This window comes from Cetorhinus maximus, chromosome 17 (genome assembly GCF_964194155.1).
Source record: "Cetorhinus maximus chromosome 17, sCetMax3.hap1.1, whole genome shotgun sequence".
NCBI lineage: Eukaryota > Metazoa > Chordata > Chondrichthyes > Lamniformes > Cetorhinidae > Cetorhinus > Cetorhinus maximus.
In genome coordinates, this window is record NC_135895.1 from 101702170 (window position 1) to 101719414 (window position 17245).

Sequence of the window (17245 nt, forward strand, 5' to 3'; positions counted from 1 at the left end):
ACAAGTCTAGTCTGTCCAATCTTTCCTCATAAGTCAACCCGCCCATTCCCGGTATTACTCTAGTAAACCTTCTCTGAACTGCGTCCAACTCATTTACGTCCTTCCTTAAATAAGGAGACCAATACTGAACGCAGTTTCCCAGATGTGGTCTCACCAATGCCCTGTATAATTGAAACATAACCTCTTTACTTTTATTTTCAATTCCCCTCACAATAAATGATAAACATTCTATTAGCTATGCTAATTACTTGCTGTACCTACATTCTATCCTTTTGTGATTCATGCACTAGGATAACTAGATCCCTCTGCATCTCAGAGCTCTATAACCTCTCACCATCTGAATAGTATGCTTTTTTATTTGTCCTGCCAAAATGGATAGCCTCACATTTTCCCACATTATACTCCATTTGCTAGATCTTTGCTCACTCAATTAACCTAACGATACCGTTGGTGCCTTTATCTAAGTCACTTATATAAATTGTAAAAAGTTGAGACCTCAGCACTAATCCCTGTGGTACCCCACTCATTACATCTTGCCAACCAGAAAATGACCTATTTATGCCTACTGTTTCCTGTTAGCTAGCCAATCTTCTATCCATGCCAATATATTACCCCCTACACAGGGGGGCTTCCCCCCCCTCCACAATAACCTTTGATGTGGCACCTTATACCTTCTGGAAATCTAAGTGCAGTACTGCCACCAGTTCCCTTTTATCCTCAGCACATGTTACTTCTTCAAATAACCCCAATAAATTGGGTAAACGTGATTTCCCTTTCACAAAATCATGTTAACTCTGCCTGATTACCTTGAATTTTTCTAACTGCCCTGTTATAGCATCTTTAATAATAGCTTCTAACATTTTCCCTACAACAGGGGTGAAGTGACCTGTGGTTTCCTGCTTTCTGTCTCCCTCTCTTTTTTTAATAAAGGAGCTACATTTGCTATTTTACTTTCTAATGGAACTTTGCCCGAAACTGGGGAATTTTGGAAAATTAAAATAAACACATCAACTATCTCACTCACCACTTCTTTTAAGACCCTAAGATGAAGTCCATCAGGACCCAGGGACTTGTCAACCCACAGCCAACAATTTGCTCAGTACCACTTCCATGGTGATTGTAATTTTCTGAGTTCCTCCCTCCCTTCTATTTCCGGGATGTTACTTGTATCCTCTATAGTGAAGACTGATGCAAAATATCTTTTCAACTCATCTGTCATCTCCTCATTGGCCAATATTAATTCCTTAGACTTACTTACTATAGGACCAATGGTCACTTTGTTAACTCTTTTTTAACTATCTGTCAAAACCCTTAATATCTGCGTTTATATTTCTAGATAGTTTTCTCCTGTACTTTAATTTTTCCATCCTTATCAATCTTTTCGACATTCTTTGCTGTTTAATAAATTCTATCCAATCTTCTGACCTGCCACCCATCTTTGCACAATTATATGTTTTGTCTTTATGTTTGATACTATCTTTAACTTTTTTAGTTAACCACAGATGATGGGTCATCTCCTTGGAATTTTTCTCTCTCATTGGAATATATCTATTCTATGTATTCTGAAATATCCCCTTACATGTTTGCCACTGCATCTCTATTGACCTATCCCTTAACCTAATTTGCCAGTTCACTTTAGCTAGCTTTGCTTTCATACCGTCATAATTATCCTTATTTAAGTTTAAAATACTAGTCTTAGACTCACTCTTCTCTCCCTCAAACTCAATGTAAATTTCAATCATATTATGATTGCTGCTACCTAAGGGCACTTTCACTTTGAGGTCATTCATTAATCCAATCTCGTTGCACAATAGCAGGTCTTGTATAACCTGCTGTCAGGTTGGCTCCAGAATGTGCCCTTCTAAGAAACAATCCCTAAAACATTCTATGAATTCCTCATCTAGGTTATCTGATTTTTTCCAGTCTATATGTAGATTAAAATCCTCCATGATTATTTCCGTACCTTTCTGACAAGCTCCCATTATTTCTTCCTTTATACACTGTCATACCATGTGGTTACTGTTAGGGAGCTTGTACACCACACCCACAAGTGACTACTTGCCTTTATTATTTCTCATCTTTATCCAAACTGCTCCTACATCCTGGTTTCCTGAACTTAGGTCATCCCTCTCTATTGTGCTAATAACATCATTAATTATGAGAGCCACCCCTTCACCTTTTCTTAGCTTTCTGTCCTCTCCAAATATTATGTATCCTTAAATGTTCAGGTCCCAATCTATGTCATCCTGCAGCCATGTATCTGTAATGGCCAACAGATTGTACTTATTTATTCATCTGTTTTGTTTTGAATGTTACATGCATTCAGATATGGATCCTTTAGGTTTGTTTTTCAGCCTTATCTGCTGATTTACTCTTAGAGTTGTACTCTTTATCTCTTCCCGTCATAACCTGTTTATCATTTTTCCATATTAATACCTGTCTCTCTTGCCTTGTCTCTACCATTTGATTTACCAGATCTTCCCAAATCTGATCCCTTGCCCTGCTATTTACTTTAAAACCCTTAGTTATGTGACTTGGTAGGACACTGGTCCCAGCATGGCCCAGGTGTAGACTGTCCCAGTCGCACAGTCCCCGCTTTCCCCAGCACTGGTGTCAGTGCCCCATGAACCAGAACCCACTTCTCCCACGCCAGTCTTTGAGCCGCGCATTCATTTCTCTAATCTTATCTGCTCTAAATCAGTTTGCATGTGGCTTAGATACTAATCCAGAGAATATTACCTTCGAGGTCCTGCTGCTTAATTTGGTGCTCAGGTCCTAATACTGACTATGCAGAACCTCTTTCCTTCCATTGGAGCTTGCAGAGAATAATGTAAATGGCATGATTACTTATCAAACTAGTTAGCATTGTTCAAATGGGAAGTAACAGATCAAACATCTTCACCTCATATTCATTATGAAATCAGCTTTCTGAACAACCTCGTCTCCAATGACAAAAAGCCTGAACCCTTATGTGCCATACCTGGGATAATGTACTAGATGATTAACAATTACCTGTAAATATGGCATCAACCACTGCTCAAACTATAAATGGTTTGGGAGAGTTTTTTTAAAAAACTGATTTTCAACGCAAGTACAGAGGGCAGTAACTTGCTGTGAATGACCTAGGAAACAGCAATTAAGATGAATGTAATGATATTCACAAATAGGACTGCCTGATAGACCTAATGTTTCAGCCTGTTCCTACCCACAGAATTATTTTTTTCCTATCTTAATTCTATTTTTTCTCACCCTCTCCATTTCCTACCCACGTACATTCCTCACTTTTACAATGCGTTCCATCACTTTAACAATTTCAATTCATCCCTAACAGCCTCCTTTTCATCATGGGTATCCAATCCTTCTACACCTCCATCCCCCACCAGTACAGCCCCAGAGATTTCCATTTCTTCCTTGAACAGAGGCTCAACCACTCCTTTTTTATGAGATGCGAGCATTGCTGGCAAGGTCAGCACTTGTTGCCCATCCCTGAATGCCCTTTAGAAGGTGGTGGTGAGCCGCCTTCTTGAACTGCTGCATCTGGTGTAGGTATACCAAAGTATTAGGAAAGGAATTCCAGGATTTTGACCCAGCAACAGTGAAGGAAGAGGGATATAGTTCCAAATCGGAAGGCTGTGAGGCTTGAAGGGGAATTTGCAGGTAGTGATGTTTCCATGCATCCACTGCCATTGTCCTTCTAAGTGGTACAGTTTATGGGTTTGGAAGGTGTTTTTGAAAGAAGTTTGGCAAGTTGCTGCTGCGCATCTTGCATATGCTACATACTGCTGTCACTATGTTGTTGTTGGTGGAAGGACTGAATGTTTAAGATGGTTGGTAGGATGCTGATAAAACAGGCTGCTTTGTCCTGAATTGTGTCGAATTTCTTGATCATTGTTGGAGCCGCACTCATTCAGGCAAGTGGAGAATATTCCATCACACTCCTAACCTGTGCGGTTGTATGTCAAAGAGAGATGGTTAGATTCTCTCTTGTTGGAGACGATCATTGCCTGACTTTTGTGTGGTGTGAATGTTACTTGTCACTTATCAGCCCAATTCTGAATTTTGTTCAGGTCTTGCTGCATATGGACATGAACTGCTTCAGTATCTGAGGTGTTGCAAATGGTGCTGAACATTGTTCAGTCACTTGCTGCTTATGTTTATTTGACATGGAAGTAGTCCTGTGTTATAGCTTCACCAGGTTGACACCTCATTTTTAGGTATGTCTGGTGCTGCCCCTGGCTCCTCCTGCACTCTTCATTGAACCAGAGTTGATCCCCTGGCTTGATAGTAATGGTAGAGTGTTGTATATGCTGGGCCTTGAGGTTACAGATTATGTTCAAGTACAATTCTGCTCCTGATGATGGCCCACAGTGCCTCATTGATGCCCAGTCTTGAGTTGCTAGATCTGTTCGAAATCTATCCCATTTAGCACGGTGGTAGTGCCACACAACACGATGGAGGTTACCCTCAATGTGAAGGCAGGGCTTTGCCTCCACAAGGAATGTGCGGTGGTCACTCTTACCAATAGGTGAAACTATAACACAGGACTACTTCCTAGCCAATTTTGTATCCATGCTGATTAAGTTGGCTAACAAGTCGATTATGTACTACTTTGTTAAATGCATTTTGAAAGTTCATATACACATCAATCATACTACCCTCATTGACCCTCCACCTTACTTCGTCAAAAAGCGGGGAGGTGGTGGCATAATGATATCGTCACTGGACTGGTAATCCAGGGACCCAGGGTATTGCTCTGGGGACCTGAGTTTGAATCCTACCAAGGTAGATGAAATTTGAATTCAATAAAAATCTGGAATTAAAAGTCTAATGATGAGCACAAAATCATTGTTGATTGTCGTAAGAACCCATCTGGTTCACTAACATCCTTTAGAGAAGGAAATCTGCCGACCGCAATAAAGTGGTTAACTCTTAAATGCCCTCTGAAATGGCCTAGCAAGCCACTCAGTTGTATCAAACCGCTACAAAGACAATAAAAAGGGAATGAAACCGGACAGACCACCTAGCATCAACCTTGGCACCAGAAATGACAACGGCAAACCCAGCCCTGTCGACTCTGCAATGCCCTCCTTAGTAACATCTGGGGGCTAGTGCCAAAATTGGGACAGCAGTCTCACAAACTAGTCAAGCAACAGCCTGACATAGTCATATTCATGGAATCATACTTTACAGATCGTGTCCCAGGCACCATCATCACTATCCCTGGTTCTGTCCTGTCCCACCGGCAGGACAGACCCAGCAGACGTGGCGGCACAGTGGTATACAGTTGGGAGGGAGTTGCCCTGGGAGTCCTCAACATTGACTTCGGCCCTCACGAAGTCTCATGGCATCAGGTCAAACATGGGCAAGGAAACCTCCTGTTGATTACCACGTGCCGCGCTCCCCTCGGCTGATGTATCAGTACTCTTCCATGTTGAACACCCACTTGGAGGAAGAAATGAGGGTGGCAAGGGTACAGAATGTACTCTGGGTGGAGGACTTCAATGTCCATTACCAAGGCTGGCTTGGTAGCACCACCACAGACCAAGTTGGCCAAGTCCTAAAAGACATAGCTGCTAGACTGGGTCTGCGGTAGATGGTGAGGGAACCAAGAGGGAAAAACATACTTGGCCGCATCCTCACCAAACTGCCTGTCGCAGATGCATCTGTCCATTACAGTATCGGTGGGAGTGACCACCGCACAGCCCTTGTAGAGATGAAGTCTTGTTTTCACATTGAGGGTACCCTCCATCATGTTGTGTGGCTCTATCACCGTGCAAAGTAGGATAGATTTCAAACGGATCTAGCAACTCAAGACTGGATAACCATGAGGCACTGTGGGCCATCAGCAGCTGCAGAATTGTACTCAACCACAATCTGTAACCTCATGGCCCACACTCTACCATTACCACCAAGCCAGGGGGATCCGCTGTGGTTCAACGAAGAGTGCAGGAAGGCATGCCAGGAGCAGCACCAGTTGTACCTAAAAATGAAGTGTCACACTGGTGAAGCTATAACACAGGACTACTTGCATGCCAAACAACATAAGCAGCAAGTGATAAACAGAGCTAAGTGATTCCACAACCAACAGATCAGATCTAAGCTCTGCAGTCCAGCCACATCCTGTCGTGAATGGTAGAGGACAATTAAACAACTCACTGGAGGAGGAGGCTCCACAAATATCCCCATCCTCAATGATGGAGGAGCCCAACACATCAGTGCAAAAGGTAAGGCTGAAGCATTCACAGCGATTTTCAGCCAGAAGTGCCGAGCAGATGATCCATCTCAGCCTCCTCTGGAGGTCCCCAATATTACAGGTGCCAGTCTTCAGTCAATTCGATTCAGTCCATGTGATATCAAGAAATGGCTGAAGGCACTGGATACTGCAAAGGCTATGGGCCCTGACAATATTCCAGCAATAGTACTGAAGACTTGTGCTCCAGAACTTGCTGTGCCCCTAGCCAAGCTGTTCCAGCACAACTATAACACAGGCATCTACCCGACAATGTGGAAAATTGCCCAGGTATGTCCTGTACACAAAAAGCAGGACAAATCGAACCTGGCCGATTATTGCCCCATCAGTCTACTCTTGATCATCAGTAAGGTGACAGAAGGAGTGCTATCAGGTAGCACTTGCTCAGCAATAACCTGCTCACTGACACTCAGTTTGGGTTCCGCTAGGGTCACTCAGCTTCTGACTTCAGTATAGCCCTTGTGGCATCAAGGAGCCCTAACAAAACTGGAGTCAATGGGAATCAGGGATAAAATTCTACTGGTTGGAGCAATACCTAGCACAAAGGAAGATGATTGTGGTTCTTGGGGGTCAATCATCTCACTTCTAGGACATCACAGCAGGAGTTCCTTAGTGTTGTGTTCTAGGCCCAACCATCTTCATATACTTCATCAATGACCTTCCATCCATCATAAAAGGTCAGAAGTGGGGATGTTCTCTGATGATTGCAAACGTTCAGCACCATTCGTGACTCCTGAAGCAGTCCATGCCCAAATGCAGCAAGACCTGGACAATATCCAGGCTTGGGCTGACAAGTGGCAAGTAACAATTGCAACACAGAAGTGCCAGGCAATGACCATCTCCAACAAGTGAAAATCTAACCATTGCCCCTTGACATTCAATGGCATTACCATGGCTGAATCTCCTACAATCAACATCCTGGGGGTTACCATTGACTAGAAGCTGAACTGTACTAGCCATATAAATACTGTGGCTACATGAGTAGGTCAGAGACTGGGGATCCTGCAGTGAGTAACTCATCTGCTGACTCCAAAGCCTGTCCACCATCCACAAGGCACAAGTCAGGAGTTTGATGGAATACTCTCCACTTGCCTGTATGAATGCAGCTCTGACAACACTGAAAAGCAGCCCACTTGATTGGCACTCCTTATACAAACATTCACGCCCTCCACCAACGAAGAACAGTAGCAGCAGAGTGCACCATCTAGAAGATGCACTGCAGAAACTCACCAAGGCTCCTGAGGCAGCACCTTCCAAACCCATGACCGTTACTATCTAGAAGGACAAGGGCAGCAGATGCATGGTAACACCACCACCTGGTCGTTCCCATCCAAGTCACTCACCATCCTGACATGGAAATATATCACTGCTCCTTCAATGTCGCTGGCTCAAAATCCTAGAACACCCTCCCTAACAGCACTGCGGGTGTACCTACATCACAGGACTACAGCAGTTCAATAAGGCAGCTCACCACCACCTTCTCAAGGACAATTAGGGATGGGCACTAAATTCTGGCCTAGTCAGCGATGCCCACAGCCCATAAATGATTGAAAAAAACCCTTCCAACTTTCCGAAGGAAACATATCCTGTCTAAGACCAGGCTTGTGAGCCAATCTGAGACTTTGAAATAAAAACTTAAAGCAGAGAATTAAAGGGAAAAATAATAGTGAAGTAGCTGAATTAAGGCTTTTTAAAAAATATATATTTTTTGGTATTTGGGTACCAATGATAAAACTGGTATTTATTGCCCATTCCAAATTTAAAATGTTCCTTTGGAATATCTGTACTGAGCAGGTGATATAAATGCTTTACAAGTCAGGAGGTGAGCTATTCACTACAGGATACCCAGCTTTGGTAGCTTTTGCATATATGTGGCTGATCCACTTTAGTTTTTAGTTAATGATGGCCAAGGATGCTGATGGTAAAGGACATGGTGGTGGTAACAACATTGAATGTCATGGGGAGGTCATTATGCTGTCTTTTGTTGGAGATGGTCATGGTTTGGCGAGATTGCCAGTTGCAACTAATTAGGCAAGCCTGGGCGTTGTTCAAGTCTTGCTGCAAGTGAACATGGACTGCTTCATTTTCTGAAGGATTGTGAGTGGAACTCACCATTGTGCAATCATCAGAATGTAGTGAACGTCCCCACGTTTGACCATATGATAGAATGAAAGTCATTGTTGAAGCAGCTGAAGGCGGTTGGACCTCAGAGGCTAACATGGTGAATCTGAGTTGAATGGCCCCAACGACCGCAATCAATTCCTTTTGTCTCAGGTATGACTCCGGCTGCTCTTTGGCTCGGGGATTGTCACGGATTGGATTCCCTCAGGTCTCCGCCATCATGTGGATTTTTTCTGAGTTGATCTTGCCGCCCAAGTGCCCAGTGTTTGAGCCGTGCTGGGGGGAGTTTACTGAGCCGCTGGGTTACATCAACAAGATTAGGCCCATCATCCTAAGAAGCAGCATCTGCAAAATCTGCCCACCCAAGGACTGGCAACCACCTTTTGCCTGTGAGGTGAAAAACTTCCAGCCAGTGGAGAGTTACCCTGACCTCAGTTTTATTAAGGCACCTTAGTACCATACTCAGCCAAATGCTCTTTTGATGTCAAGGGCAGTCACTCTCATTTCACCTCTGGCATTGAGCTCTTACTTACATGTTGGGACTGAAGCTGTAAAGAAGTCTGGAGCTGAATGGTCTTGGGAGACCCCAAACTGAGCATCAGTGAGCAGGTTATTGGTAAGTAAATGCTTTATGAACACCATTGTTGATGACTCCTGTCATCACTTTGTGAATATTTACATCTAGGCTGATGGAGCAGCAGTTAGCCAGGTTGGATTATTCCTGCTTTTTGTGTGCAGGACATCATCTGGAAAATTTTCCACATTGTTAGGCAGATGTATTAGATGCATTGGAAAGGTTGACTAAATATGCTGCTTGTTCTGGAGAACAGGTGTTTAAAGCTTGGGATGTTTTTAGGGCTTTATATTGTTTACTACACTCAGTCATTACTTGATGTCTGGTAGATTGAATGAAATTGGCTGAGAACTGGCATCTGTGATAGTATGGACCTCAGCAGGTAGTAGAGAAGAGTTAACCACTTGGCAATTTTACCTGAAGATGGTTGCAAATGCTCAGTCTTGGTTATTACACTTCTGGATTCTGCCATTGTTGAGCATGTTCAATGATCCTCAACTTTCTAATATTGCATAATAGCCCACAAAAATGTGAGACTAGGTGTGGCAGGACTGTAGAGGTTTGACCAGATCTGTTGGTTATGGACGCTTAGCTCTGTCAAAAGCATTGTGCTTTTGCTGTTTAGCATGCATGTAGTCCTGTATTGTAGCTTTACTAAGTTGGTGCCTTATTTTGATGTACACATGGTGCTGTTCCCATCATGCTTTTCTGAACTCTGCATCAACCAAGCTTAGTTATCTACCTTTTAATGTTGATGAAGGTGTGAGGATATGCCAGACCATGAGGTTACAGATTGTAGTGGTATACAATTCTGCTGCTGTTGCTAGGGCTGACATTGCCTCATGGTTGTGTGGTTTTGAGCTGCTAGATATGTCCTGAATCTATCTAATTTAACATGGTGGTTGTGTCATGTGACACAATTAATGTTATCCTCCTTGTGAAGAGGGAACTTGGCCTCTATGAAGATTGTGTGATGGTCAATCTGACTAATTTTGCCAAGAACAGATATATCTACAATAGGTAGATTGATGACATAGTCAAGTAGGTCATTTCCTGATGTTGGCTCTCTCAACACCTGCATAGGCCCAACCTCGGTCAGGAGTAATGCTACCAAGCCAGTCTTGGTGATGGACATTTAAGTACCCCACTCGGAGTACAGTCTATGACCTTACTACCCTTATTGAGCACCACTCGGAGTAAGCATGATGGAGGAGTATTGATTCATGGAAGGAGGTGTTACTGAGCTGGAGGGTTCCTTCTCATGTTTGACCTGAAGCCATAAGACCTCATGGGGTCAGAAATGAACATGGGAGATGCCTTTGGACAGTAATTGGTACATTTTCTAATATTTTCTGCCTTCAACCGCTGTTCTGGCCAGACAGAGGCCATGATATTTGGGCTGGTAATTTTTGATCCCCGTTTCTGTTACAAGAAAAGTATGTTGGATATACTATAGGAAGGCACCATCACACCATCTGGTTTGGAGAGAGGGAGGGGTGGTTGGGGGGCGGGGGGGATGAGAAGTGGGTAGCATCCTTGCCTATTGCCAGAAATGCCAGGCGCAAGTCCCATTCCACCACTTGATGGGCAAAGAAGGTGGCATTCATAACACTGCTAAACAGGTTGAGTATCAACTTGCAAATCTTTCCAGCATACATCAATGGCAGGTGGTAAGAGCAGGAGAGATTCCTGGTCAGCCGTGTGATGGAAAGAAATTGGAGCCTCTCCCATCACTTTCCATAGCTCCGGACTACAACATGCATGTAAAAGTGTATGTTGCCACAGCAACTCAGATTCCTTGGGAGGGCTCCATGTCCACCCCACAGGGTTTGATTCCCACTCCGGCTGGAGTGGATTCAGGACCTGCCTCCTTGCCCTACACTTGCCTTTGGGCAGAGAACCCAAGAAGAAGAGGGGGTGCAGTCTATTTACACCATGAGAGGTAGGTGCTAACAATGAAGATTCCATTGAAAATTGTGGCCAAGAATTTAGCATATTAAAGATATTGACCTACAAGCATTATTGTAATGTCAGGATGCAGGAAGTAATTTGGAACTGTGGACACTTGTAAGACTTTAATAACATACTGTTGGATGATAACAATTGTAGGATATAACCTTGATATTAGGTGATTTTTGCAGATTAGTTTTTAAATATGCTGTATTTGTACCCACTTATTAAACACCCTCATAAGCAGACAGGACTTCTCAAGGCAAAGGCATATGCAATTATTTGAATTCTACATTTTATAAGCAAGTACCTTATGGTGAAACAGTTCAAATCTCCATATACATCTTATAAAGGTAGAAAGGAGTCAGTATCTAAAGAATAAAAAAAAACCTGTGCTTACCGATACAAACCGGTGCCTCTGGCCAACCAGAATTACATGCAACATGAAGTTCCCCATAAAGTTCATAGCCATAATCACACTTGTAAGTCAACCATTGCCCGTCATTATAACGCGCCTGATTAGGGTTATATCCTCCATTTCTTAATGTTGGTGGTTTTCCACATCCACGTGCTGTAAAGTAAATGTTTGGATCAAGCTTGGTCATTCATAAATTGGATTAGTTTTACAGAGTACAACTAAAATTTATTAGCTGGTTGTGCATCCCTTAATATTTCTATTGAATAGTTGTTCTGACGTCATGTCCCATTTTCTGTCAGGTCAACATCTACCATCTGCCACTAGCTTGTCCTGTTTGCTACCCTTAATGTCCCCATTAGGACATTCCTTCGATAATATCACCACCGTCAACACCCCTTTGTCCATGATATCTTTGGCAATCTCTTCTTTGCCTCCACCTATCACTGGACCCCTATCCAGCTCCACCTGTCCCACCCCCCACCCCTCTACCAGCTTATATTTCACCTCATTTCTCTATTTCCTTAGTGCTGATGAAGTGTCATTTGGACTCGAAACGTCAACTGTATCCCTCTCCGCAGATGCTGTCAGACCTGCTGAGTTTTTCCAGGTATTTTTGTTTTTGTTTCAGATTTCCAGCATCTGCAGTATTTTGCTTTTATCTACCTCTAACTGTCTGCTCTCGCATACTGCTTTCATCTGTTTTCAGCTAAGAAACTTGCAGGAACCCTGCACCACACATTAGCAAAGCTTTTCAGATTGCAGCTCATTAACAGCCTTGAGGAGGTGGCTCAGCAGCATTAAAGCAGCTGTTTACTGATTGGCTCATCAGTTAGGCTCTGATTTCACTTCAGTATTTCATTGGCTATGAAGTGCTTTAGGGATGCCATGAGGTCATAAAAGGTACTTTATAAATGCAAGTTGTTCTTATTTTCACAAAAACTGCACTGCCTAAATCAGTCCACTCTTGAAAGTCAAGTACAAAAATCTAATGTATCTTTAACACATTTTTCATGTCTTGAGGATTTTTTTATTGTCAGGAGTATTAGCTTGAGAACAAACTACCAGGGAGGAGAACCAACTTTTCCATCCCTTTATAATTAATATAATGGAAATGTACACCTTTGGTGAATTAATTGGAGTATTTCAGGAAACAGTCTGTTTCTCATATAGAAACATGGGCCAGAATTTTTCGGTTGGCAGGCGGGCTCGGCGGGAGCACAGCACAGGCTCCAAGTGCTAGATGACATCTGCCAAGTTCATCAAGGCCAGCAGGACAGCAGAGTGAGCAGGCCGTCTCCAATGCCAGGAGCTGAAGTAGTGTTGGATCAAAGCCTCCCAGGTTTTCTTGCCTCCCTGGAAGTTGGCCAGGTCAGCATCTATCCCCTTAGCGTTCTCCTGAGCGTGCTCGTCCAGGACTCAATACTGGACTCATCGTCTGCTGCCAGAATAGCTGCGCCAACATCATCTTCCTCCACTGTGTCCCCCCTTTCCAGCGCCAAATTGTGGAGAGTGCAGCATGCAACCACTATCAGTGACACACGATCTGAGGGGTACTGGAGTGCGCCCCCTCAACGGTCCAGGCATTGCAAATGCATCTAGAGAAGACTGATGGTTCTCTCTACCGCCGCCCTTGTGGAGGCGTGGCTCCTATTGTACTGATGCTCAGTTCTTTGATGGCGGAGAGGCATCGTGAGCTACCTTTTGAGAGTAGTTGGTTCTCCTCCCTGGTCGTTTGTTCTCAAGCTAATACTCCTGACAATAAAAAAATCCTCAATACATGAAAAATGTGTTAAAGATACATTAGATTTTTGTACTTGACTTTTGCCATTGTCACCCAGCAGCCATCCATCCAGCCGGGCTGGAGCACTGAAGAGCCCCGGCACCTGGGAGTGTCTCAGGATGTAAGCATCATGGGAGCTGCCAGGGTACCTTGCACAAACTTGCAGAATCTGCATCTTGTGATCACACACTATCTGCATGTTCATGGAGTGGAAGCCCTTCCTGTTGATGAAGGTTCCCGGCTGACCTGCTGGCGCCTTGATGGCCACATGTGTACAGTCGATGGCACCCTGGATGCGGTGGAACCCAGCAATTGCGGCAAAGCCTCTGGCTCGCTCTGCCTGGCTGGCCTAGTTCATGTGGTAGTGAATGAAAGTCAATGCACGCTTGAATAGAGCGTCTGTCACCTGCTTGACACAAGTGTGGACAGCTGATTGAAAGACTCCACAAAGATCACCCCCCAGCCCCTGCAAAGAGCTGGAGGTATAGAAGTCGAGGGTCACTATGACCTTCAGCGCCACTGGCATGGGGTGTCCACCCACACATTCGGAGCTGATCTCAGGGCCAATCATCCGACAGGATGGAGGTCATGGTTTCCCTTGAGAGGCAGAACTTCCTTCAGCATTGCACCTCGGACATATTGAAGTAGCTGCATCGCTGCCTGTAAACCCTAGCAGTGGGGTAGTAGCATCTTCTGTGGCCCCTTCCGCCTTGGACTTCCTGATGGCCCCACGCGCCCTTTGTTCCTGTGCTTCTCCTCCCACAGGTTGCTCCCCTGGAGGCTGAATAGGGACACCTGGCGTCCTCTCCCTCTGGCCCTCTCTTCCTCCTCAGAGGAGGTGCCTCCAGCGGAGACCACAATCCCCGTTCCCAGGGTAAGGGAAGGTGTCTGATACCTGGAAGGGCCCAAGTGGTCTGACTCCTCCGGAGCCTTAGACTGAAGCCTGTTATTTCTGTCAAAGCAGCTCTGAAGCGAAATGAAGTTGTCCTGTTCACACAAGCAAATAGCAGTAAGTAATAATCCAAAGTACTAATAACTCACATTTGCAAGCCCACTCAGCCCTCTTATCCTGCCTGTGGATGAGGTTTATGGAAATGTGGCCTACCCGCCTGCCCATTGCGCCCATGCGATGCCCTGAAAATTGCACGAGCTGAGCAAAATCAATGTCAATTGCTGCATCAAGGGTCTTAACTGGCCCTTAATTAATGGCAGGCACACCTCCAAACTCAGAGCGTGCCCGCCTTCCGAAATATCGTGATGGCACGCGCATGCGTGTTGTGCCCACCCCCGCATGCCAACTGCCCATGGGTTTGGTTCCAATACAGCAAGCCAGAGACTGACCTTGATGGTTGCTTTAAATCAATTGAAACATTTGGGTAAACTACCTTGATCCAATTCTTTGTTCTTCCTGTCGCCTTATGTTCTCTCAGCCTGTTGGCATTATATTTTTTGGGTCTTTGGAATAATATAATCATGTTCAATTATGACAAACTACTATTTTTTAATGCGTGTCAATATATGAAGAGTATGGAAGTAGATGCATTAACCATATTATAGAAACCTTTGCATCAAGAACAAGATCTTACACTTGTATAATGCCTCTAATATGGCAAAGATTTTCAAGGAGAGAAGGCATTGTTCAACATAAATGGAAAACTCTATTTTATCACTATACAGATTGAGATGAACTATAACTGTTGACTTCTTGGTTTCTTTCCTAAGCCAAGAAAGCAAATTTATCCAAAACAAATAGTTGCAAATTAGTTGTGAGAATATTGGAAGAGAAGTTGCTCGCATTTTCTGTTCTCTAGTGAATGGATGAACAAAGACTGTTTCATCAAGAAAATGATAAATACCCAAAGCCAGAGATGGCCCATACCAAGATAAGAGCCATTACTAAGACACCACATACCATGGTAAGTGAAAATACAAGGCAATCAAAATTAAATAAAGCTTGTAGAACAGAGATGAAAGCTGAAAGATCAGAAACATAGAAACATAGAAAATAGGAGCAGGAGTAGGCCACTCAGCCCTCTGAGCCTGCTCCACCATTCATTATGATCATGGCTGATCATCCAACTCAATAGCTTGCTCCTGCTTTCTCCCCATATCCTTTGATCCCTTTCGCCCCAAAAGCTATATCTAAATCCTTCTTGAAAACATTCAATGCTTTGGCCTCAACTACTTTCTGTGGTAGCGAATTCTACAGACTCACCACTCTCTGGGTGAAGAAATTTCTCCTCATCTCAGTCCTAAATGGTCTACCCTGTATCCTCAGACTGTGACCCCTGGTTCTGGACCATTGGGAACATCCTTCCTGCATCTACCCTGTCTAGTCCTGTTAGAATTTCATAGGTTTCTATGAGGTCCTCCCTCATTCTTCTGAACTCCAGCAAATATAATCCTAACCGACTCAATCTCTCCTCATATGTCAGTCCCTCCGTCCCAGGAATCAGTCTGATAAACCTTCGCTGCACTCCCTCTATAGCAAGAACATCCTTCCTCAGATAAGGAAACCAAAACTGCAAACAATATTCCAGGTGTGGTCTTACCAAGGCCCTGTATAATTGCAGCAAGACATCCCTGCTTCTGTACCCGAATCCTCTCGCTATGAAGGCCAACAAACCATTTGCCTTCTTTACCACCTGCTGCACCTGCATGCTTACCTTCAGCTACTGGTGTACGAGGACACCCAGGTCTCATTGCACATTCCCCTCTCTCAATTTATAGCCATTCAAATAATAATCTGCCTTCCTGTTTTTGCTACCAAAGTGGATAACCTCACATTTATCCACATTATACTGCATCTGCAATGCATTTGCCCACTCACTCAGCTTGTCCAAATCACACTGAAAAGAAGTGGGGCAAATGCATAAATATGTGGCCTCTGAAAATGTGTACTTATGCTGTGTACAATAGAGGTAGCTCAATGTAACTGTGTAGTGTAAGAATGGGACATTTTTCTCTTACTGGTCAAGAATGTCCTTGGGTGGTCAGGAGCCATGTGAACAGCCTGGAGGGCTGGTCATTCCAGATCTGTGGCTGTGTCGTTCTCTTGAAGTACTCTCAAGGTTAGTTAGTAGCCCACAGCCATGCAAGCCCGATAGAGAACTGAGAAAGATCATTCATGGCCCAGGACGCATGTTGTATTATTTGTGTATCACCTTGTCATTTAAAATAAGATTGTAGACGAGCAACATATACTATTATTGGTCAATATAAACATAGCTTGTTTGTTACCATGGGAAAATCTGCTACCATTTGTCAAATGACACATTTCTATAATTTCCATTTGATTTTAATAATGATAAAAATAGGTTACCAATGCAGAATGGAACAGAGCTTGAGATAATCCATTCGCCGTCGATGCACTTTATTTCGCCATTGCCTTGTAATTTAAACTGATTGTTGCATCTATAATTCCCTTTAGAACCACTTGGGTATGAATAACCTGTATGTCCAAACAAGCCATTTTCAATTTTTGGTGGTGCTGAGCATGGACCTATGGAAACAGTAATTGATTTTATTTCCATCAGACAGGCACGTAGGTCATTCACCGTTAGCTGGAAATGGTTTAGCAGTGATCAGCTAATGCTAGTTAGTAGTTGACTCTATATTTAAATGGACTAGAATATCATTATTTGTTTTAAAGATATACTTAGCAAAAATACACTAAACCTCTTGATATTTGAAAGGTTTCAGTAATTTGATCACAAATTTTATCTAATATTAGCATCTGAATGAATTTACGGATTAATAATACATGAGCATTATCTCAGGAAACATGATAATGACTTAAAATATATACAACCTGTGGTAACTTACAAAAAACAACTTCAAATTTTGAAGATGTGCAGTGTATACTGTATTTGGACCAATTGATATCTTTTGGTGTTACTCATGGACAGAAGCAAAAACAAAAAAAAAATTGACACCTTGGCAGGTCTTGTAACTTGAATGTGGCTCAAAAAAGTGTATAAAGATGGACAAACTCTGCTGATGCTTAGAGTGATCACAGAATGGAGTGTATTGTATCATGAAGCTATTAATGTATACAATATTATTGGAAATTATTCTTTTTAAATAGAGATTTAGTCTGTGGGTGTGTCTGGTGCTTTGATGTACAGTAGTTTTGAGATGTAAACAGAGGTA

At 43.3% G+C, this 17245-nt stretch overlaps 1 protein-coding gene and 1 long non-coding RNA gene across 2 annotated transcripts in view; both read right to left on the reverse strand.

Moving 5' to 3' along the window:
• LOC144692655 (uncharacterized) overlaps positions 1–17245 on the reverse strand; it is a 169190-nt gene that overhangs the window by 60254 nt on the left and 91691 nt on the right. The gene's annotated exons all lie outside the window — the stretch shown is intronic.
• Positions 1–17245, reverse strand: part of LOC144692652 (complement factor H-like) — a 137469-nt gene that overhangs the window by 57498 nt on the left and 62726 nt on the right. Inside the window, exons 9-10 of the mRNA XM_078561728.1 lie at positions 16416–16595; positions 11296–11466 (exon numbers count right to left, since the gene is read on the reverse strand). Coding sequence (XP_078417854.1) covers positions 11296–11466; positions 16416–16595 — 351 coding nt within the window. The remainder of the gene's footprint in view (positions 1–11295; positions 11467–16415; positions 16596–17245) is intronic.